This window comes from Primulina eburnea, chromosome 4 (genome assembly GCF_022965805.1).
Source record: "Primulina eburnea isolate SZY01 chromosome 4, ASM2296580v1, whole genome shotgun sequence".
NCBI lineage: Eukaryota > Viridiplantae > Streptophyta > Magnoliopsida > Lamiales > Gesneriaceae > Primulina > Primulina eburnea.
In genome coordinates, this window is record NC_133104.1 from 43,929,247 (window position 1) to 43,952,280 (window position 23,034).

At 35.5% G+C, this 23,034-nt stretch overlaps 4 protein-coding genes and 1 long non-coding RNA gene across 8 annotated transcripts; 1 reads left to right on the forward strand and 4 right to left on the reverse strand.

The window, feature by feature from the left end:
* Positions 1–1,604: 1,604 nt before the first annotated feature.
* Positions 1,605–3,449, reverse strand: LOC140829370 (elongation factor Tu, chloroplastic-like). Its single transcript, XM_073192551.1, has one exon. It carries the CDS (start codon positions 3,353–3,355, stop codon positions 1,922–1,924), a length of 1,434 nt encoding a protein of 477 aa, XP_073048652.1. The 5' UTR covers positions 3,356–3,449; the 3' UTR covers positions 1,605–1,921.
* Positions 3,450–4,087: 638 nt separating this feature from the next.
* On the reverse strand, positions 4,088–8,216 carry LOC140829369 (probable serine/threonine-protein kinase WNK3). Of its 2 annotated transcripts, XM_073192550.1 has the most exons (8): positions 7,796–8,214; positions 7,540–7,577; positions 7,207–7,434; positions 6,900–7,123; positions 6,645–6,802; positions 5,828–6,011; positions 5,612–5,749; positions 4,088–5,523 (listed from the first exon to the last, which is right to left on the reverse strand). In XM_073192550.1, the coding sequence occupies exons 1-8, from the start codon at positions 7,886–7,888 to the stop codon at positions 4,715–4,717; spliced, it is 1,872 nt and encodes a 623-aa protein (XP_073048651.1). In that variant the 5' UTR covers positions 7,889–8,214; the 3' UTR covers positions 4,088–4,714. The 2 variants fall into 2 exon arrangements, with proteins under 2 accessions (XP_073048651.1, XP_073048650.1); XM_073192549.1 differs by having other exon boundaries at positions 7,207–7,577; positions 7,796–8,216.
* An 891-nt stretch (positions 8,217–9,107) lies between these two features.
* LOC140829371 (large ribosomal subunit protein bL19c-like) lies at positions 9,108–12,655 on the reverse strand. Of its 3 annotated transcripts, none has more exons than XR_012117453.1 (6): positions 12,262–12,524; positions 11,675–11,896; positions 11,482–11,568; positions 11,253–11,386; positions 10,444–10,601; positions 9,108–9,335 (listed from the first exon to the last, which is right to left on the reverse strand). XR_012117453.1 is itself a non-coding variant. In XM_073192553.1 (6 exons), exons 2-6 carry the CDS (start codon positions 12,430–12,432, stop codon positions 10,496–10,498), a joined length of 720 nt encoding a protein of 239 aa, XP_073048654.1. In that variant the 5' UTR covers positions 12,433–12,448; positions 12,540–12,655; the 3' UTR covers positions 10,261–10,495. The 3 variants fall into 3 exon arrangements, 2 of the variants coding, with proteins under 2 accessions (XP_073048654.1, XP_073048653.1); XM_073192553.1 differs by lacking the exon at positions 9,108–9,335 and adding an exon at positions 12,540–12,655 and having other exon boundaries at positions 10,261–10,601; positions 12,262–12,448; XM_073192552.1 differs by lacking the exon at positions 9,108–9,335 and having other exon boundaries at positions 10,261–10,601.
* Positions 12,656–14,922: 2,267 nt separating this feature from the next.
* Positions 14,923–16,716, forward strand: LOC140829372 (uncharacterized). Its single transcript, XR_012117454.1, has 2 exons — positions 14,923–15,025; positions 15,548–16,716. It is a non-coding gene; the product is annotated as an uncharacterized lncRNA (long non-coding RNA).
* Positions 16,717–17,658: 942 nt separating this feature from the next.
* LOC140829977 (uncharacterized) lies at positions 17,659–21,171 on the reverse strand. Its single transcript, XM_073193259.1, has 8 exons — positions 20,459–21,171; positions 19,582–20,294; positions 19,271–19,488; positions 19,104–19,184; positions 18,922–19,008; positions 18,649–18,781; positions 18,376–18,447; positions 17,659–18,275 (listed from the first exon to the last, which is right to left on the reverse strand). Exons 1-8 carry the CDS (start codon positions 20,908–20,910, stop codon positions 18,127–18,129), a joined length of 1,905 nt encoding a protein of 634 aa, XP_073049360.1. The 5' UTR covers positions 20,911–21,171; the 3' UTR covers positions 17,659–18,126.
* Between the last annotated feature and the right edge of the window lie 1,863 nt (positions 21,172–23,034).

Sequence of the window (23,034 nt, forward strand, 5' to 3'; positions counted from 1 at the left end):
TTGGGGGGGGGGGGGGGCGGCGTTGAATCATGAGAACTAGAAATTAGATACAACTTTTAAAATTATCTATTAATGCATCGTGGTTTTCGTTTTTTTTTTTCAAATTAAAACCCAAAATATCGAATATTTCGAATAAAGTTAATTTGAAATGAATACATATTTTATGCTGTTTGTTTGTTTTTGTTTTGGATAACCTTTAATATACAGTATTTGTGCGTAATTTGTGAATTCGATTAATTTGGAGAATAAAATCAATCGGTATATCGCTGATAATTCATCAATTCAAATCACATAAAACATCTAAATGGGATCTCTGTGTAATTCGTATCTGCGTAGTAATAGGTCCTTTTTTATTAAGTTTCCTCACACTCCAAATTTAATATGATTGAAACCATAGTCCTACAATCTAATTAAGTGGTCACATACACAACTTTGTGAAAGATGTGCTGTATAATTTTTGAAAAAAAAAGATACATTTTTAAGCACAATTATCCTGTCAATTCAAGTTTCCAAATAAGAAGAGGCACAAAAAATGGAACTGTAACATAAACCATATCTCCCAGAATGACATCTGATTCAATCTTCCTTTTCGTTATGACCAAAGCAGAAGTTGGAACATAGGTCACAGGATTCCCCAGTGGACGGAATAGTTTTATATTGGTGGAGAACGATGGAACATGTCAGTATTATGTGTTGTTAAAGTTCAAGATATCATTAAGCCAAAACAAAACCAAATCAAGAAGATGCTACTTGGTTTCAGGGAAAAAAAAAAGAGGAGTTCCGCTTTGCAGATGAAATAACCTTGTTCGAGTTTATATTTTACAACCTCGACTGTTGCCACTCACTACACATCTCTGTATCTGGCCTAAATTCTGAGGATAAATCTTGCCATGGTAAACTCCGTGTTTAGGTGAAGCTGCTAGTCGGATATAGGCAAGAGGGTCGTGTGTTCCAGCCTTCCCCTTCCCCGTTGTAAATAAAAAAAAAGTACGGTAATGCACCTCTGCACACTTCACACGTTGAGTCCTGGGATAGTACACTAGCACATAATCAAGTGTGGACCCATGAATTTAGTCTTATGGGAGAGATGATATATTTTCATGAAGGGTCGAAACTGGAGTTTGTTAGAAAATTATCCAGAAGATATAACTGAATTGTATCTGTTCAGCCCTTGGTCCGTCCTTCAGAACTTCTTTTTAAATTTAGTCTAAGGTAATGCAATGATCAGTAGACATGGAACTAAGTGACCAAATGATTATTGGTTACAAATTCATGGACAGAAACAACTAATATCAAGCATTTATTGCACCTGAAATATAAATAGAAGTTCAAAGATTGCATCAACAAAGCTATTTCAGGAAGATAATACACATATATTCCATATAAATTGTGAGTTTTCATATGTTCTCCTTACTCAGCCGCAATAATATGGAACAATGATGGGAATGCCAATGTTTTCCGACAAGCAAAATCTCAAAATTCACCACCTCGTCAAAAGGCAAAATGGGACAGACCAAACTCATTTTAGATGCTTCCCTTAGCTTTCCCAAAGCTGCTTCCTAAAATAACATGCAGTTATTTTGTCTTTGGTGGGGTTCAAGCAATCAAGAAAATAAGGAAATTTCTCATTTCTCCAGAGTCCAGAGCAGAATCACTTAACAAGGTGGCTATTAGTTGCTCTAAGAACAAGAGGAGCAAAACATATTGGATCTTTCATTGAATAATCACAGCGATGTTCTTAAGCTAGACTAATACACTAATGCATAACAAAACTAAACCAAAAAGGGAATAATTGATGACGATTAACTGAAAATGAATGCACTCCCAAGGGAAGATCAATCCATGGTCACCTGTATATCATTAGTTCAAATGCACAATAACAAGTATAGATCAATTCATGGTCCTCCATATATCATCCACTTCACTCAATAATGGACTGAATGACACCCGCGCCTACAGTCTTGCCTCCCTCTCTGATGGCAAATCTCATTCCCTGCTCACAAGCAACCGGCATAATTAGCTCAACCTCCATCTTGACACGGTCACCGGGCATCACCATCTTTGACTCCTCATCCTTGTCATTCATAATGGAATTCACCTTCCCCGTTACGTCAGTAGTCCTCATGTAAAACTGAGGTCTATATCCTGCAAAGAACGGGGAATGCCTTCCACCCTCTTCCTTCTTCAACACATAAACAATTGCCACAAATATCTTATGTGGAGTGATGGTTCCCGGCTTTGCCAGCACCATACCCCTCTGAATATCAATCTTTTGAATACCTCTCAACAGCAACCCAACATTATCTCCAGCCATGGCATCATCCAAAGTCTTCTGAAACATCTCAACTCCTGTCACAATTGTGGACCTAGTATCCCTCAATCCCACAAGATCCACATTATCACCAATCTTAACAGTCCCTCTCTCTATCCTACCGGTAGCCACGGTTCCTCTACCCGTAATCGAGAAAACATCCTCAACCGCCATCAGAAATGGCAAATCAGTTTGCCTCTGTGGAATAGGAATGTAAGAATCTACCTCATCCATTAACTTGTAAATCTTGTCCACCCACTTATTCTCCCCTCTCTTAATCTTGGGATTTTCCATTAAAGCCTCTAAAGCAAGCAACGCAGAACCACAAACGATAGGAATATCATCACCAGGGAACTCATAAGAAGACAATAACTCCCTTACCTCAAGCTCCACCAACTGAATCAACTCCTCATCATCAACTTGATCTTCTTTATTCAAGAAAACCACCATATTAGGAACCCCAACTTGCTTCGCCAACAAAATATGTTCTTTCGTCTGCGGCATTGGTCCATCAGCCCCAGAAACCACCAAAATCGCTCCATCCATTTGGGCAGCTCCAGTAATCATATTCTTAACATAATCAGCATGGCCCGGGCAATCAACGTGAGCATAATGCCGTGTCTCAGTCTCATACTCAACGGTAGCTGTATTAATAGTAATCCCACGAGCTCTCTCTTCAGGGGCAGCATCGATTTCATCGTATTTCTTAGGAGCAGAGTTACCAACGGAAGCTAAAGCCATGGTAAGCGCAGCAGTGAGGGTTGTTTTCCCGTGGTCGACATGGCCAATTGTACCGATGTTTACATGGGGCTTTTTGCGCTCAAATTTTCCACGCGCTGCGCGGATTGTGAAGCGGCGGAGCGGCGCGGTGGTAGCAGTGGTGGGTTGGAGGAAGAGAGTAGTAGATAAGGAGGGTGTGAAAGAAGAGGATAGGATGACTTTGGTGGGTTTTGAAGAAATGGGATTCGAGAGAAAAGGGGCCGAGGGATATCCCAATTTTGTGGCGGTCGTCGATGATACGGCAGCTGCTGAAATTGAAGCCATGGGCGGAGACAGCTGAGAGGAGAAGAGAGGAGAGTGGGGATGGATGGGGTTTGGAGGGATAACAAGTGTGTGTGAGCGTGTTATATGTTTGGCAGAGCAAATATGGCCTTTCGTGCGATTCCTATCCAATCCTCAAGTTTTTTTTTTTTTTAATATTTTTACCTATCCAATCCTCAAGTTTTTTTAAATTAAAATATTTTAGTCCAAGTGCGCAACTACGACCAGATCTTGACACGTGTCACGTCAAATCCAACAGTTTCTCTTAATTTTTTTCCTTGACAACAATTGGAATATGCGATGCTTTAAGTTAATTCAAAAATAATTTAATGAGAGACGTATTATTTTCTTTGAGGTATGATCTCATACATTTCTTCTGGCCTACCTATATGAAGAAAAGAGACTTGAATCAGTTGCACTAAACAATGGAAGCCCACAAATATTTGTGTCTACTTTTGGTCCACGTTCAAAAATTTGGGCCACAAAAATTACAAGCTCCAAGCTCATATTAATTTTGAAAATTATTTTCTGCAAAAACAGGCTGCAAGAATAATAACAATACTCCATAAAGAATATGTATACAAACTTTGTTACTTTTAAAGTAACTTATATTGCTATAGTAAATGACATCCTATACAAATTATTATTCAGTCCTTAAAATTATTGAATCGATAAAGAAAAAATAAAAAAAGAAACAGAAGGCTTCAAAAAACTGGCCAAAGCTTACAACCAATATATACTAAACTGCAAAGAAACACAGCACCGCACTATAACCATTGCCAACGTACATTTCTTTACAGCACAGACAAATATAAACAACTTCCAGTCATCCTCGAACAATCTCACCAGTAAAATAACAAGTAGTCTCTTCAGACAACAACGATAGTCGATTCAAGAATAAATGTCGTGTAACATTGTTAATACACAAAGATGGTAGCTATATACATTTATACTTTTCTGAGAAAGTTAGATTATCTGGGGAATAGAGAGAAATATATCGAAGGTATTCAGGTTCGAAATAAGATAAATATTTAATGATATATCACCTAGCAGCATTGTCCTAATCTATGGCATACGTGTTCGAGCTATAATCGTGGTTTTCCTGGTCCACTTCAACAAGAGCAGCAAGAAGCAAAAAGCTGAGATCAAGAACAGGTCCATAATAAACGTATTTCATTTACCTGACCTTAGTTTTTTTTAGCACTCTCACTGGTTAGAAGAAGCATTGATCGTTCTGGAATATCTTCAACCCGCAAGATAAGGATGAAAACGACAGGATTAAAGAACAATCAAATTAATTTCTTCGGCTGAGCTAGATCAGATTGCAAGACTTACATCAAACAGGAACTTCGATACCAAGGATTACTTGTACCATGTATGGTGCAACTTAAGTTCTGTTAACTTTTGATGGCAGAAGCTAAGAACCTCCAGGCGAGTCTCTTGGGGAAGGTCATTCAGAAGATCCATAACAGCTAGTTCATGCTTCTTATGAAGATCACCTAGCTCCCTAAGCTGCTCCTCCAATAGATGCTCTAGCTTATCAACAATAATTTTGACGTCGGTTGAATCTGTTTCATGTTGTATCAAGATTTTCTCAAGCGAATAAGAACGGCTGGCAGGAATATCAGCAACTTCTGAATCAGGGGGTCCAGAATTCGCTTCCTCCACATTATTATCACAATCAGAATAATATTCCACATGGCCGAACGAGGAAGTAAAATGGTAAGAATCCGTATCTCTATGGTCACTAGGAGATTGTAAATTTTCTTCATACAAGCAGTGTCCAGAGGCTACTGACTCTGCCCACAAGGTAGATGGCCCAGGCCTAAGTGGTGAGGTTTCCCCACTAGCTTTGGGTGAATCGGACCAATACTTCCGACCGGATGGTAATCTTTCCAGAACAAATGGGCCAGAATCACTAGTAATGGGGGAAGCATCATCCACAGCTCCAGATTCGGCACTTTCTGAAATAATCTCACCTTTAACATTGTCACCAGAGGCTTCTATAGGCGCCCAATCAGGAATATGGGATCGGATTTCAGAATCAATCATTGCAATAATTAGTGAGACATCATGATCAGTCAGGTCAAGCTCTTCAACCATCTCACTAGCAACAGCAGTTGAAGTATCCACCTCAATATCAAAGGGGAAGTGAATGTTTCGAATATGACCTGCTCAAGAAGAAAACCAATTCCACCCGTGAGGGAAATCTTTGTAAAAAAACGCACTGAATCAGCTGAGTAAGGAAAAAAACATAACCTGATGAATCTGCAATTCGAAGTTTCAAAAATATTGTATTATGGTCTTTTCTTTGACCCTGCACTGTGAAATCTCGACTTCCCTCGGGAATAGAGTCTTCAGAGTCTTTTCCTCGGTCAAGCTGATTGCCATTGTTATCTTCAAATATGAAGTGTCAAAAACTGGGAAGTATGACAGAATTCCAATAAAGAAATGGCGGAAACCAGTCACATGTACCTGCATCCAAGGGTTGGAATTGCAAACAGCGACCTCTACTTCCAGATTCCTCATCAGGTAGGAGAAATGGGTCCATCAAAAGTTCTCTTGCCGACAACCTCTCAGAGACTTCTGCAATGCACTTCTCTATAAATGACCGAACCCCAGGATCCTTAACTTTTTCCAATGATGCAGGTTTTATTCCCTGTTCAAGCAGGAACAATGAAAAACAACGGGTTTGCAGGGTGCAGAAGAGAAGTCAAGAAAAATATAAGTAAACTTTCCTCGATCCAAATTGGAGCAACTAAAATATGCATAAAAGTAGAAGCAATAAACTATTACTTTTCCTTCTTCCTAGGCTTCTAACATCAAAATCATAGAGCTATGGATCTCACTGATAATCTAGTTTTAGAGCGACAAGAAGATCAACAACAAAACATGCAAACAAAAGTCGATCACAAACAAAATATCTGACAAACTCCATGCCGATCCATCTCAATAGGATGGAGATGAGCCGAGGGTTTTGTGGTACAAAAAAAATTCAACACCAAACATCCATTATCTAAATGCGAGGTCCACGTAACTCCTTAGAGAAGTACTCTAATGAACAACCATGACAGTGTGAACATAATTTCAGGCAATTATTTTGATAAGAGAACCTTTATTAGTCAGGGGCTAATTTCTTTTAATACCCCATACCACACAGCGGTCCCCATAAAAACTAGTGCAAGAATGAATCTAAAGGGAACAAAAAGCATTATAATACATATTCCAGCCAACAAACATGCTGATTGCAGAAAAGATTCAAATATTACACCGAGAGAAACAAATGACTTACTGCTGTCACTTTCTTATATATCTGAGCAGCGTTAGCACATTCAACATATGGATACTCAAAGGTCACTAGCTCCAGCAAGGACATTCCAAAAGCATATATATCTACAAGTTCATTGTATTCCTCCTCGTAAAGCTCCGGAGCCATGAATTCCGGTGTGCCTGGTATCAAAATCACATTACATCATTACCTTCAAGGTATAAACACCTATTGCATGCCACATAAAAACAATAAAACTACAAGTAAATCAAACGTTACCTATAACACTATGAGCTGAACGTGCCTGTTGAAGAATAGCAGCAAGTCCTAGATCACCAATTTTCACCTCCCCTTGATTTCCATTGACAAAAATATTGTCACACTTTAAGTCCCTATGAATAACAGGTGGGTCATGGCTATGAAGATAAGAAAGCCCCTCCAGGATTTGTCTTGACCAATTTTTCAGTGCCCTCACATCAACATGCTTGTGTTTCTTCCGATACCTAAACAGAAACCAGATTCAGCTTCCAATACACCATCCACATCCAACTCTATAAATCAACTAAGCACTTAAATTTGAACATACTGCCGCAGAGTCCCGGATGTGAAAATTTCGGTTATGAAGTTGATGTGCTCGTTCTTGGGATCAATCCAAGAATTGTAGAATTTGATAATATTTTTGTGCTTGAGGGTTTTTAGTAAGTGAACTTCGGAATACAGCCTCTCAAAGTCAACGGAATTCCTCATGAGATCAGCAATTTTAACTTGATTCCAAGCTACCTCTATTCCTTCCCGTTCATCGAATGCCCTATATCTATTTTGACAGCATAAAAAAGGCATGACCCACAAAAACACCATAATTAGTACATGTAATAATGAATAGATAAATTGAAGCAGCAGGAATTCCAGAAAAGCGTACACTTTCTTGAAAGCTCCTTTGCCAAGCACTTCTTTATACTACAAAATTGCACGTCACAACAAATAAGAAAATCAGCAAGCAGAGAGCAAATGATTAAATTATGATAGAAAGCTGATCGCTTCCAAAATAAAAAATAAAAAAACAAAACCACCTGACGTAAACGCAAATCATCCCAAACTTTGAATTGCATCATTAGCTATGATTACATAATATTTAAAATCAAAGCATTGAGAGAAACTCTAAGAAGGATACGCACCCGACCGTAGCGACCAGAGGTATCAACCTCAACAAACTCAGGCTCGGAATCGGAATCTTCCGGGTCGGATTCCGCCACGGAATCTAGCGGCATTGTCCCAGTTAATTAAAAAAATTACAGAAACAAAAGACCTCGCAGATTCAGATCTATCTAAAAACGAAAACTTGGAGTATTTGCGGCTGATTAAACTAGTTGACACTCGAATTGGAATCAAGAAGATTAAAAATATGGAATACGAACAAAAATATGTAAGAATTTCTCAACTCTGTGAGATTTGAATTGGAATTTTATATTCTGGGTCTTATATAATATATGTATATGTGTACATATACGTGGGATTTGGCAACATAGAAAAAGATTTGATCGAAACGAGGAAGCAAACTCCTGTCATCTCAGGCTATTCTTTTCTATTTCTATTCGGAACAAATCTAGAGGTAAATTCATTAATTTTTATGTTAAAACTTTATTTTTTTATTTAAAATATAAATCAAATTTACTCATCTAATATAAACAAATATGTGAAAACATCTTACAAAAATCTTATTTTGTGCAAAATTAGAAAAAAAATTGATAATGTGATAATAAATTAGTAAATATAAAATCGAGTTAACTCGATTTTTTGACAAGAGTGATTCTTTTATAAAACGTTATTCAATCCATATTTACAAATAAAAATAATATTTTGACTATAAAAAATAGTTTTTTTATGTATTGGATCGACTTGGAGATTAATCTCACAAAATTAACGAGTGAAACAGTCTCATATTTGAGTTTTTGTCTAAAAAAAATAATGTTTGTTATGGATCAAATCAGATAAGAATTGAATTGTGACACAATCTCATAATTTTTTTGTGTGCTAATAAACAAAACAAACATATTATTTTTTCACTTCTATTTTATTATCCTACATAGATTTTTATTTTTAAAACGACATATATATATATATATATATATATATATATATATATATATATATATATATATATAGCCCTATTAACTCCAATAAACTTATAGGTACAACACTTCCACATATAAATGTATTATAAATAATTCCACAATGACAACAAATAGTTTTATCTTATCTTAACTTTTTTCTTTTTCGAATAGTAAAGGACATATTTCCCAGTTTATAGTATAGAATATAAAATAAAGTTCTTCAACAAATTAAAGATAATGAAATTCAAATTCATAACAATTTCAAACATTTATCCAAACGTCAAAATAACTTCAACGTATTTTTAAAAAAATATTTTTAAAAGCTGAACTTATTTAACTTTTTTTTAAGCAACAATTTTGTACCCAAACTACTAAAAATTTCAATTTAAAGGTTTTTTTTTGGCTCCTTCTGTTTTATTACAAGTCATCAGCAATGCACCAAAGTTCATCTTCGAACAGCCAAACACCTTCCACAGAGGGAAATAAAAAAAATTTATCGATATTTGCTCGAGAAATGAAATTACTACAGCCGAAGGCGGCTAGCCAGGTGAGATGCGGCGGCTCTGTTAAGTCCCGATCTTGAATGTCTAACTGATACTTGCATCTATTTTTCACAAAAAAAAATGCATCTCAAAATAAACTTGAAATCTAATTTCACACAAAAAAGATCGTACCTAAGATATGAAATGAAACACAGATGTACAACAAAATATTGGAAGCCATTCAATTTTTTTGGAAAGCAACATGCCACAGTCACTGGTATCATGTGATCTGGATAAGTTTGATTTACTAGCCGTCGGATTATTCATTCAACATTTTTCTTTAGCGCATTATAATACATTGAAGATACACTACAACTGCAAAAATGTCTCCATGCTTAGAACCCAGCTAAATCAAGAAACGTGTGTTCAAAACAAGTTGAATCAGGAAGCATAGAAACATATAAAAAACTATTGCAGAACATAAGAAGTTATCGAACGAGCAAGTATGGGGAAGACAACTCGCAAACAAGCACTAAAGTCTAAATGTCCTGTTTTTCATTTTAAATATATAAATAATAGTAATTTTTTTTTCCATTCCCGAAACCTTACCTTTAAATTTGTTGACATGATTATTATTTTCAATTCAACCTCTATCGCTCCCTGATAACTCTATTATTATTTTATTATGACATATTATATTTCGAAACACTCCGTCCAAGTACGGAGAACATGAAACCAAACACTACCCGAGTTCTTGTCAAATTAAAAGCTAGAGCCTACACGGATACCCCATATAAGTAGCCAACAGAAGCATGCATAGATACTTTTACTCTATGCTTTTTCATCATCAAGAAAGATAGCTATTTGCCCCCGAATTCTATTCAAAGCATTAAACAAGACATTTTACAGTAAATGGTAGAAAATCAATGCTTTAATGAATAACGGACTACATGGGAATAATATCTAAGGTTTACAAATTTGCTCTACAAACTCAAATTGCTCGAGTACTAGTGCCAAAGTGAGAGCAACGACAAACAAATTGGTGGCTAGCAAAGAATTCCACTCATGTTTTCATATACTTTGAATCCTCATACAGTGATTACCTAATAAGTCGTGTGTACTAAGAGACCAAGTCTTTGGACAGTAATAAACACGACAAAAACTTTTTCCTTCAAAAATAAATGTGTGTTTTCCACTCAACACGGCCCCACCATTAATAAATGAATATACCTTTTCCATCTCCACTATCTAGACAGGAAGTTTTGCTTCTCAGGTGCATTGATCACTGCCTTTTAAGGGCATTCATTTTATCTCTGAGATAGTAAAGCTTGGCTCTCCTCACTTTCTTCTGGTCCAACACCTTTATCTCCTTTATATTTGGAGAATACCTGTCATCACCCATTCATTTAGAGGCTAACTCGTGGCAGTATCCGAGAAATATAACTGATAAGGAAGTTTATAAAATAAATTCAAGAGAATATCGTAAGAGAGCGGGAAACATCATAACAAAACACGTAGATCAAGGGGTTCTACAAAGTTCATTTTATGCATTCCATAACATTGCTTACATCTTGGAGTCTATTGTTATAAGCATAACTGATAAATCAAACCGATATCAATGAAGAAGATCCCATATTATACCACAATAAATATAACAAAACAAAATCAGCAGGCGATTCAGAAGCTTAGAAGGTTGTGAGAAGCAAATAGGATCGACAAAATAGCACATCAAAGTAAATACTCCAGAATTAATTTCATCATGTGATTTTTGCACCTCCCGTGGAAGTACAAATGCTAAGAATAGATCTGAATTCTAAGAACTAGTTCCAAAAGAGAAGTGGTGGCAACAGGGTGTAATGGTGGCACAAGATGAGGATTTTGGCTAGTAAGTTCCCAAGACAAATAATAAACCCCATACTTGGTACCACTCTATGAGAATTCACTACATTTTCTCTGATAAGTACCCCCAAAACAAGCAATGATAATGTATTCGAAAAATAAATAAATGAAGGGTTGACAACATGGAAATGCATACTCACAAATGGTATAGAGATTCAATGCCCACTCCTGCTACAAGTCTTCTTATCCTGAAAGTGGTATTTAGACCAGCATTTCGTCTAGCTATAACAATACCTTTTATGGTTGAAGTACGCCTCTTATTTTCTGGTACTTCCTGCCATGGCAAAATCATGAGAAAACTAATCAAGTCTTAAAGATAGACAATGAAAAAAATGCACTATCATGATAATTCTGAAGGAAAACCAGTACCACTTTAAGCTGGACAATACAACCTGGCCTGACATCGGGTATCTCTCGATTTGATTTCACTTCCTCAACTGCTTCTTTATCAACTATCTGCAGTTCGTATTGAGCAAATAATATGTAGCCACTATGTAATAATTTCTACCACGTCATGTAGGTAAAAAGGAAAATAATCGAGTGAAAAATCGCAAATTAGTGCCTGCATAATGTGCCTGGCTGTTTTATCCAGCCTCTTGAATTTGATGCGTTGAGGCACATCACAAGAATGGGGCTCATCTTCAGAAGCAGATCCAACATTTGTAATATTCCTTGTTGGCAAGGCAAATACCATTGAAGATGACTGATTCAAGCATGAGTTTAGACCTATTCCTTCGCTTGTAGAAAAGTTTGGAGATGAATTTTTAGTGCCAATATTTTTATCCTGGATTGAGACACTCTTTCATAAGAATCAGAAAACCAAATGGCTAGACAAAAACAAGTGCTGAAATCTCCGTAAGCAACATTAAGAGACAAAGCAATAGATAGCTCAACTACATCAAAGTCACCAGATTTACACGATCTAAGCCCATATTCAGTCAACTCGGTCCAATGTATAAACAACCACGTCTCACAACATAATTATCCAAAGCTGGCGGCATCCTGGTGGCCATCTTGCAAACTTCTAGATTTATACTTAACTGACTCGGCCAATGAATAACTCTAGGTGCACGACTCCAAGAAATATCATTCAAGGAAATTCAGCATTCAGCTAGCATTGATGAGAATTAATCAATAATCAACACATACCAAGAAGAATGCCGAGCTGGAATAAAGCTGATAATTGAATCGCGGCGCCTGATTAACCAAATTCGCCAGAAATTTCGATTCAACATATGATATTGTTTTCAAGTCAACATTTTTCAGATTGTCGACCCTTAGTCGCGCGAAAAATCGAAGCTTCCCAAACAGAGATTGCATAGCTCTGAATCAAAACCTGAATAAGAAAAAACAAAAAAAAATCATGAGATAATTGACAGTCAATCAATAGCTGCAGAGGTAAATCATTTAAAAAAAACATAGCGAACCTCGTATGAATATCTGGAAAATCAAAATTTCACGAAACCCTAATCAACAATACGGAGGGGTTTCGATTGTATGAGGAAACAAATTGACATGACAGCCCTTGAGAGTTACCTTATTTTTCAGTGATGCCATATTCCAACAAAATCATATTTAATATTTTTAAAAATTTATTTTGTAATAATCTTTTAAATTTAATTTCAATATTTAAATTTTTTTACAAAAAAATTGTAATAAGGGACGAATTTGTATTTTTGTAGCAAGTCTATCGTAAGATAGTCTCAAAAAATTTTATCTATGAGAAACCATGTAATATTTACATTATCATCATATGTTTGGTCATAAAAAATAATATTTTTTCATGAATGATCCAAATAACAAATTCGGCTTACAAAAATTTTGTTTATATTTTGATATCATTTTTTTTTCCAATTTAACAATACATAATCATTAAAAAAAATATTAATATAAGCGCTTGATCGAGATATAAAGATATTTATAAATCTTTTATTCACATTCAAATTTGAGTGGGTCTCATATGAGATCGTCTCGCGGATATTAATCTGTGAGACGGGTCAACCCTACCCAAATTCACAATAAAAAGTAATACTCTTAGCATAAAAAATTATACTTTTTCATGGATAACCCAAATAAGAGATTTGTATCACAAATTCGACCCATGAGACCGTCTCACACAAGTTTTTGTCTTCAAATTTTTATGTTTGTGCCCACTATCCATTTAGTGAAATGACATAATCTTCTTTCTGTTTTTGTTAGTGGGTGATGTCATAGTCCAAACACCGATTGAGAGCAATCCCTTGCTTGTAATTAAAAAAATATATTATTTTTGCTTTATTAAAGCAATTTATCTATTTTCAAAATATAATAAACCAAAATGTATTTATTTATCTACAATATTAATTTATACTCAGTCGTTTTAAATAGAAAATTCTCATTCAGGAAAATATAAATCTTGAAATAGTTTAAAAATAATAATAATTTTTTATACAAAAAAATAACAATCTGATATCAACAAATCTAACAATCGAAAAAGGACATTAGAAATATTAATTAACAAACTCAGATATTGACATAACTCTAATAACCGTATATCAAAATTGCGATGTCTGATCGAGTTTTGTATAAAAAATTAATAATAAGTTTGGTACTTTCGTTATATTGATGATGTCTGATCGTCGATCGAGATTATGATATAACCACAATTATGAATTATTTGATTAATTATATTTTGAACTTTTCTAATCAAACATTGATTACTAGATTTACTAATAAGCCAAAATACTCGTGGAGAGTTCTAGAAGAATCTAGAATCCCTTCTATGGGTAACGAGTTATCTAATCCTATCATATATGTTCAAAAATTGATAAGATGAACTCGAGAGATTTGACAAGATAAAAAAAAATTAATGGGAGCGTTGATAATGTCAAACTACTAGTAAGAATCCTAGTAGAAATTTAATACATTCAATTATATCTATAAATATAAGGTTGCTTGTCAAATTATGTACAAGATTTTTCTCTCCTATACACCATATTTTTTGAGCACCTCCTTATTTGACAAGAAGGTTTTCGGCTGAGCACATCACACCACCACACTCGCCACTGCACGCCTCGGTGTTTCCGCTTCCTTCCGGCTGGAAATCTCAACACAAAATTTCTTCTAGCGCAAAATTAGAAGAGGAGAAAAGCTTTCAACCGTGGACTCAATTGTTGGAGATTGAATAAATGCGAGTTCATGTTGATTGTTTGTATAGATTTACAAAGAGTTATCTCCTTTTGAAATCTGAAATAATTGGAGTCAGACGTTAAATGCTAAGGTAATCTTTCAATATATATTTTTATATAAAAAGTATATGAATGGACTTAGAATCATGCAACACCCAAATTGTGATTTTAATTGTCAAATTACAAAAAATTTAAACTTCTGCCGTGTCTTGGGTTAGGTTTTTAATAGATAACGCTAAATACTTTAATTTTGTGTTTGGCACACAAAAAACCGAGATTATAATAATTTCGTGATCAGGGAATCTTGATCTTCAATGGATTTTATTCCTTATCAAAATATGACTTCAGTCCAAATTATAGAGATTTTTAAATCTTTTATTATGTAACCATATTATTAACTTGCATTAGCAGAAATTATTTGTTTATTTTTTAAAAAAATCATAATATATCATATATTGTGAATCTATGATGAGTGGTGTTAAAGTCGACGATTTTATTGTATTTTTACATTACAAAATAGCTAGCAGAGTAAACAAAATAATAATAAAAACAAATAGTCTACAAATTTAAGCATGTGTGTAGTTATGCATCATGTATAACTAAGAAAGCGTAAAAATGAAATAGTTGCACATGGTACGTCAAGGGTTGGTGCTATTTCCAATCAAAGGAAGCAGGAAAGATGAATTAAGAGGAGCGGGGGGATAAGCCCCACCATCGGAAACCCCTTTTTTCACCATCATTTTTCGGTACTCTTCTTAATTAATTTCTACCCATCATTCATGGAGTCTTTATCTTAAAATATCTTGGAGTCAAAAAATAAAGGTGGTCTGGTTAAAAAGGGTACAAAAAATTGACAAGAACCCTTGGAAACATGTGAAGAAACCAGCTGATATTACACACACCATCCAAGCTGTACGATATACATAATAAATATATATTGTCTCTATGATGATTGTATGTATACATATGAGTGAATTTTTCGGCTGAAATATATTTTTATATATTGGTTTACTTCTCTTATTCCCCGAACTATTTTTGGTTCACAAATATGTCTTGATGAAATAAGTTTGACGAGAAAATTGTCAAAATGGTCCTCTACAGTTTGTGTATACCCGACGCACACATGAATATATATATAAACATGTATATATAGACTGACACACACAAAAACATGTATATAAGTGATTGATTTTTGATTCATGGCACACTTGAATTTTATCTGCCATTTTGGAGCATAAATATTTTATTCTTCTGTTCCATTAATGCAGCCAAGAAAACTTCTGGCACCACATCTATGGCTCGTACATCAAGTAACTGAGATTTCTACAACTTTCTCTGCATCTACTCAACAAACTCATAATTTATTTCCATTGATCAAGAATTTTCATTTTCTTGAATCTTCCACAAGGAGGGCTCAGGCCCAAATTGCATTTCCATACAAAAATTCCATCATTTTTCTGATATGTTGCATGAACAACTAGGCATCCCAGCTTGTTTTTCATCGGGAGAGAAGTTAACAGATGATCCCAATGCAATTACCAGATCACGCCAGAATCTTTTCATGTCCGTTTACCGGACTAAAATAGCTGACCAATGCCGTTTGATCACGGTAACATGGTGCAAAAACTTGCTACTCCATGGCTTATCTATATCAGTACAAGGTCCAGAACTTGACAGTCAGTCTACCTGCAAAATCGAGCTCAAAACATGGTATTTTTGGAAGAAACAAGGCTCGAAACAGTTTCTTGTAGACGGTAAACCGGTCGACGTTTTCTGGGATCTTAAATCAGCAAGATTCAATGGCGAAACCGAGCCAAGTTCAAATTATTATGTAGCAGTTGTTTGTGATGAAGAGGTAGTGCTACTTCTCGGGAATTTGAAGAAGGAAGCTTATAGAAAGACAAGATGCAGACCCTCTCTAATCGACCCTATTTTAGTTTCAAGAAAAGAGCATATTTTTGGTAAGAAGAAGTTTCTTACAAGGGTTAAGTTTCATGATAAGGGGAGTCTACACGAGATTTCAATCGAGTGCAAGAATAATGGGGTTGGTCCCGAAATGGAGATTAAGATCGATGGTGATTTAGTTATACACGTGAAGCATCTGCAGTGGAAATTCAGAGGGAATGAATCATTTCTTGTGAACAAGGGGAAGATTGAAGTATTCTGGGATGTTCATGATTGGCTTTTCATCCCCGGTTTACGGCACGCATCGTTTGTCTTCAAGCCGACGTCGTCGTGTTTTTCGTCGTCCTTCCAATCAGGTAGAAGCTCCGGCTCGTCGGAGGGGTGCTTAAATTCATGTGGGATGCCTGAATTTTGCCTGTTCCTGTATGCCTGGAAGGTGGAGTAGTGAGTGTGACTTTGTGCCAACAACAACATTAATAATCGTTCCTATCTGTCAAAACGTGTGAATTTGATGCATAAATTTTCAACATCCCATCGATTTGTATGGTTAATTTACGTATAAACTTTGTGTATCAAAGATATATTGATTGTACGTAAAACAATTATCTTACTAATAAATTAATGGGTTTTTGAAAAATTGTCGTTTTTTTTCCAAAGAAAATTAAATCCATTTACTTTATTCCGTTTCTGGTCCAAAAGAATAATTGTAAATTGGAATAGAGATGGGCCAATTGAAATTGGAAAGTGATTAGGATGAAGATTGGGGGCAAAGCACATGGGAAGTAAGGTGGCCCTCTCTACTTAAGTTGGAAGTTAGTGACAGCTGGATGGTATGATTGAACAAGACAGATCGTATAATAATATATATATATATATATATACATTCAAAATTTAAATTATTGATTAATTTCAAATCAACAAGCATCTCCATGTTCTTGTTTTTTAATTCTTTTAAATTTAAATGTGTTTCTTCTATCTTGCATGATCTGATCTTGAAAAGTGAGCAATCATATTATTAATCTTTATTTTCCTTGTGAAATCGGCATCTTCTGTGTTCTTGTGAATAAAATTTTGAAAATAATTATTTTAATTCCCTTTCTTAAATAGGCAAATGCAATAAATAAATAAAAAAAGAAGCTAGAGCAAGAATATATGTTGAATATGGTCAGAATTATTCGAGATAATTTAAATGAAATATAATATTAATATCAAAATTATGGAAATCAAGATGAATTTAAAACTTTTTGCTGAATTTAATAGGATTGTGAGATTGAATATAATTAGTAATATTTTGTGAATAAATTCCTTTTTGTTTGTGAGTTGGGTTTTTTAAGCTCCAGCTTCAGTACATTTTAACTTGAGATCGAGCCGCATTGAATAAATACTAATTTTAATTAAAATTGACATAGCATATTGAGAATGTAAAAACTAAAATTTCACCATATTACTGTGAAGAAATACTTCAGTCTTATTCTGCCTCGTTGTGATGCAGTAAGACAGTTTATTACAAGAAAACAGCTCATGCTTGATGCCTCGATTTATTTCATGATACAAAACAAATGAAAATATTTCTAAAGAAAACGGTCCAAGAAATTAAAATAAGGAAGATGATCCTATATTTATTTCCCATAATTATAGAACCTTTAAGAAGTTTGACAATACTCTTTTTAACCGAATCTTCAAGCTTCGGTATCTGGATGAAACCAGCATTACAATGTTATGATTTCGATCCAAATCCAAATAGCTTCGCAAAAAAGTTGTTGTTTTTCGGACGAGGAGGGTCGATTGGTTTTGCTGGTGCCTTCCCGGTTGGCTGCATAGGAGGTGGTGCGAGTTTACCTGAAGAGAGCAAATGTAAGATATAAAATCAGCCTTTCTATTTGAAGCAAGAATGCATTATGAATTGAATTCTAGTGTTTTAAAAGGTAAAAACAAGATGGATTTATTTGCCTGGACTAGGCAAGATATTATTCGTGGCTTTTGCTTCATTTGTTTCATTGTGAGGTTTTTTTTCGCTTGGTGTGACCACTTTATTGCCAGAGTTCTTCCCTGGGGTTCTACGGTGTGCCGGTTCTCTGCTATCAAGGTTGCCTGTAAATACCAGTTAAGCAAAGTGAAATAAAAAATGATGAGACTTGGGATGTAGTGATGGTTCTCGGGAAATTTCTTTTTAAGACCAATATTAACTTACTTCCATCCGGAGATTTCCCATATATGCGGCGCAAAACTTCAAAAAGATCGCTGTCTCTTTGATCTTGCATCACTGCAATGTTAAAGACAGATTTTGATGTTTAATTCATAATTATCGAGGCATCGTTACTGTCAGGACAGGACCAGAAACTCTGTTACATGGCAATAAAACTCTAGAAAATGGGCACATTAGGACTCTGCAGAGATACCACCCCGCGTGTCACCCATTGGATTAGCTCTTATAGATAATCGTCAAGAAATAATGAAGACATACGCTGGTCGAAAAGGGTATTTCGGTAATTTGGAGACGATCCAACTGACAGCAACTGAACTGCCTCAGCATCTCTGGTCATTGACAGCTTAGGAGAGGTGCTTAAGTTCTGTGTGTCTAATAGAATGCCTGCAAGCTATTCAAGAAAATAATAACTTTCTTGTAAAACACACACACACAAAAAGGACATTATAAAAATGAAAACCAGACACAACATAGACTCAATCTGACAATGTATGCAGTGAACCAACTCAAGAAATGCTAATAATTTTGTACCATGAGTTTTTTCAAAACTGGAGTTTGAAGTAGGTCGTAGGCATCCTCGCAGTAATTGTCCGTAAGAATAGTGCAAGCAGATCCAACCTTAACATGTAAAGCAGGAGACATAACAAAGTTAGGCTTGTTCATTCTTATAGAGATATCGAATCAAACGTAAGGGAAGTTTGATCTAACTGAACCTCTCCATTTGTCCTCAAGATATCTTCCCCTACTACAAGAATGCTCAGTTTCTTTGTCATCATTAAAGTTTCCAAGTCAGCCTAAAAAACAAACATAAGAATCAGACACACACGTTCCTATCTATAAAATGAGGAATTTAAAAGAGCAGTCATCAGTACAGGAGCACCTCATCGGAAAACAGCAGAGCGTTGGCATCAAGATTAACATGATGAAAAAGCCATGCCGCTTGTCGCTGGTTCCACATTTTCCCTCTCCTTATATTCATCAATGGCACTACAAATTCCAAACCATTACCTTTTCCATCTCCTCGTTTTTTATCAGCAGTCCTCTTTGTGTTTTCCAACAACCACGCGTAGCATATTGCTGCCACCATCGAGCTCGTACCTTAAACAATCAAAACCAGAGATGCTATTTCAAACTCAAAGGAATTAGTTGAGATGGATCTAACATGACGTATATTGAACAAAAGAACTCAACTGTTTGAAGGTCCAGAGAGAACAATCTTTGCCTTTCCAGCAACCTCTCCACTCAAAATCTTGCCAATTTTCACCCTTTGCTCTTCCAAAAAACGGTTTAAATCCTGATCCTTGGTTTTTCCATCCTCAAATATCCCATCGGTGTCGATAGATCTTGGCAAGATTCTGTTACTTCTGCTAGTGGATGAAGATGCAGATCTCCTGTGGCCTGACTCCACCAAATCCCGCGGAGAAGAAAACGGCTCAGCCACCGGAACGGAACATGTGCCAGAAGAAATCGATCTCCGGTGAGCTGATTCTATGAGATTTTTTGGAGGGGAGAGCAAATTGTCGTTGTCCAAGATTGTTGTTTGTGCGTTGTTGGAGGGACTTTGTATTTTGAAATGTCGTTTGGAATTGGAGGGAAGGGTGGTTGGGGTTGGGATCAGGTGTGGCAGCGGTGCAGTGGGGTCGGAATGGAAACGGGACCTTCGAAGCATTGATTGGCGTGGAGGTAGGTGTGCGTGAGGGCTGGTGGGGCTTGGTGGGGTAGGCTCGGGAGAGATTGCAGGTTCGGAGTTCGGGAATTGGAGGTTGTTGGAGATCCATTTCTGTAGGTCTGATGCAGGCAATAATTCATCTGATGGAGGATCCAATTTGGGTTCGGATCTGTTCCGGGTATGTTGGGCTGTTTTTGAGAGGATTTCCCCGCTGTATCCTCCTAATGCCCTTTGCCTGCTTTTTAAAAATTTCTTTAGTTTTGGAGAATTCAACGGACCTCGCCCTTAAATGAATCATCCGGTAATAACTTAAGGATAATATACTAGTATCTCATTTTCTTGTTCGTAAAAAAAATTCAATCATATGCATGCAGTTTTGTGATTCGTCATTATTTTTACCTTCTAGCAGACCTAGAGAGAGGGTCTCTCTTTTCAATTGCCGAAGTCGAAAGCCGGCCTTGAGTTGTACCAAATCTAGGGGAGCCAAGGAGTCGAGCCGGGGACTCAGGCCCTCTCCCGGGCGATGAAGCCACCATTAGCTTAGCCTTTTCAAGCCAATCTTGAGTCCGTCGACTGCTTACACTTCTCGTGCTCGAATCAAACTCATCCAGGCTATTATCAGCATCGCGAGCTTTACGCCTCTCCTCACCAGTCAAATTGTACGATTTGTTGCTATCGACAGTGTTTGTCGTGCCAAAGAACATGTCATTCATGAAATCAGTCAAATCGGGTTTGCTACGATTGTTATCGCTCTTGGTCTCGACTAGCTTCCTCTGAAGGCTAATGGATGGCGGCCTACCTTCATCGGCCAAGCGCCGGTCGAATCTCCTAGCCGTGGCTTCAGTTCTCATAGTTTCTCAAGTGTACGTACGCATGAAGCTAGGAAATTGTACAATATGTTGGACTGAAAATTCAAGAAGAGGTTGACAAATTGCGGTTCGACAATGTTAGCCATTATATTATAATCTATGCCGGCCTTAGGTAGTGTCTTTTGTGTGTGTTTTTCTCGTTTCGGGGATGGCGGAAGCAATTTTTATTTATAAATAAATATCACACACTTGGGGTCCAATTTTAGTTTATAAATTTCAAAATGAGGTTACTCAGTCCAAGATCTCTTGAGAATAAAGTGAAAGTGATGTTTTCATTTTTTCCCTTGAAGCTTGTCAGCTTGAAGATTTAAGTAAATTGCAGACAACTGAGAGTTATAAACTGGAGTCGGTCTCATATGAGACTATCTCACGGATCTTAATCTATGAGACGGGTCAATCCTACGGATATTCACAATAAAAAGTAATACTCTTAACATAAAAATTAACATTTTTTCATGATGACCCAAATAAGAAATGCGCCTTACAAATACGACTCGTGAGATCGTCTCATACAAGTTTTTGTCAATAAGTTATTGGCGAGATTTTACTTTCAATATACCACAATATGAAGTACTTGATATGTTCTTCATATCAATGACGTTTTCCTGAATTTTGAACTTATTTTATTTATGTGTATAATTTGCAATATGTTATCGAGCTCATTAAATCTAGAATTTCCAATTTTCGCTTTAATTTTTTTTAATGAAATCGTTAATAATTATGATTTCACATCATAGATTTGAATATAATTTAATGAAATCTTCTGATCAACATATAAAATTTATTTTTCATCTATTAAAAATTGCTAACCCCTTCTGAGAGCATTGGAAAGTTTAATATAATTTTTTTTTCTCTTTTAAAATTTAAATTTGGATTAAAAATTTTATTAATAAATGGTAATATAAATAGCCTTGTTGATCTTCAGCTAGTAATATGGGCTCTTGATATGTCGAGGTAATATACAGGGCCCAAAATTTTATCGCTCTCTTTGTTCCAACAAAAAAATTATGGGAAATTCTTACGAGTAAATTTTTCGAGAAAGATCTCTGACTCGATCCAAATAATTAAAACATATTATTTCTATGTCAAATTATTATTTTTCATTGTAAATATGAATCGATTTGAAATGTCTCACGTATATAAATCTACGAGACAGTACTTACTTTTTTTTAGATAAAAAAATCCAAAACGTTATTGTGTGAAGGAACGAGAGATTTTGGACTATGTCAAGGATTTATAAAGTTCAAGAAAATAATTTTTTTTTAAAAAAAAATGAAGAAATGGTTTAAAAAATATATTCTCATAAAAATATTTTAGTTAATAAGAATTTAAAAGAAATAGCATATATGGGGAAGAATATGCTTCCCATTGAATCAAAGGTGTGGAAAATAACAATTAGTTATTGCTGTATTTTTCGAAGTTCACTTATTAACACTTGCTTAATTGTTGGTGTAAAAAATTGAATTGATTTAGAAAACAATCAAAATTATAATCGTTAATTTCGTGGGGAAGTGAGGAAAAATCCTCAATCAAAACATTTCTTTGAGTTCACTTCCAATCCACAAAATTGTGGTACTATGTCATATAAATGTGGTACACTTCATGTGGAAATGTGATACTAAACAAGTTACCTAGAGACTGAACACAACAAAAATCGATGGCTAGGACTGAAGGCCAATTTCTCGTAATTTCATAGTACATTAAAAATGAAAAAGAAATTTCATGGTTCAATTGCTGCAAACTGCATTGCGCACCTAATCGGCAATGGTAGCTAAGAGTTGAAGATTTTTGAAGGAATTGATTTTGGGCGGTCCAACTGTCTATATTCATCGTCACATATGAGATCCACGGAAAAAAAATCACAGATCCCACATGTTAGAATAAATGTTATAAACTTGGTACAATGTTCTAGAAGTACGTTGAATTCAGCTCTAATTCGAGGAGAAATTGAGAAGAAGAGTAGGAAAAATGTTTTCCTTTATAGGAACACAAATATATATTGTGGTGATAAATTCTGTTCGACTTCCCTTTTGTGTAGGGAATTTCATAGATTTGTATATTATATGATAATTACGATAATCAAGAAATTAAGTGTAATCAACGTCT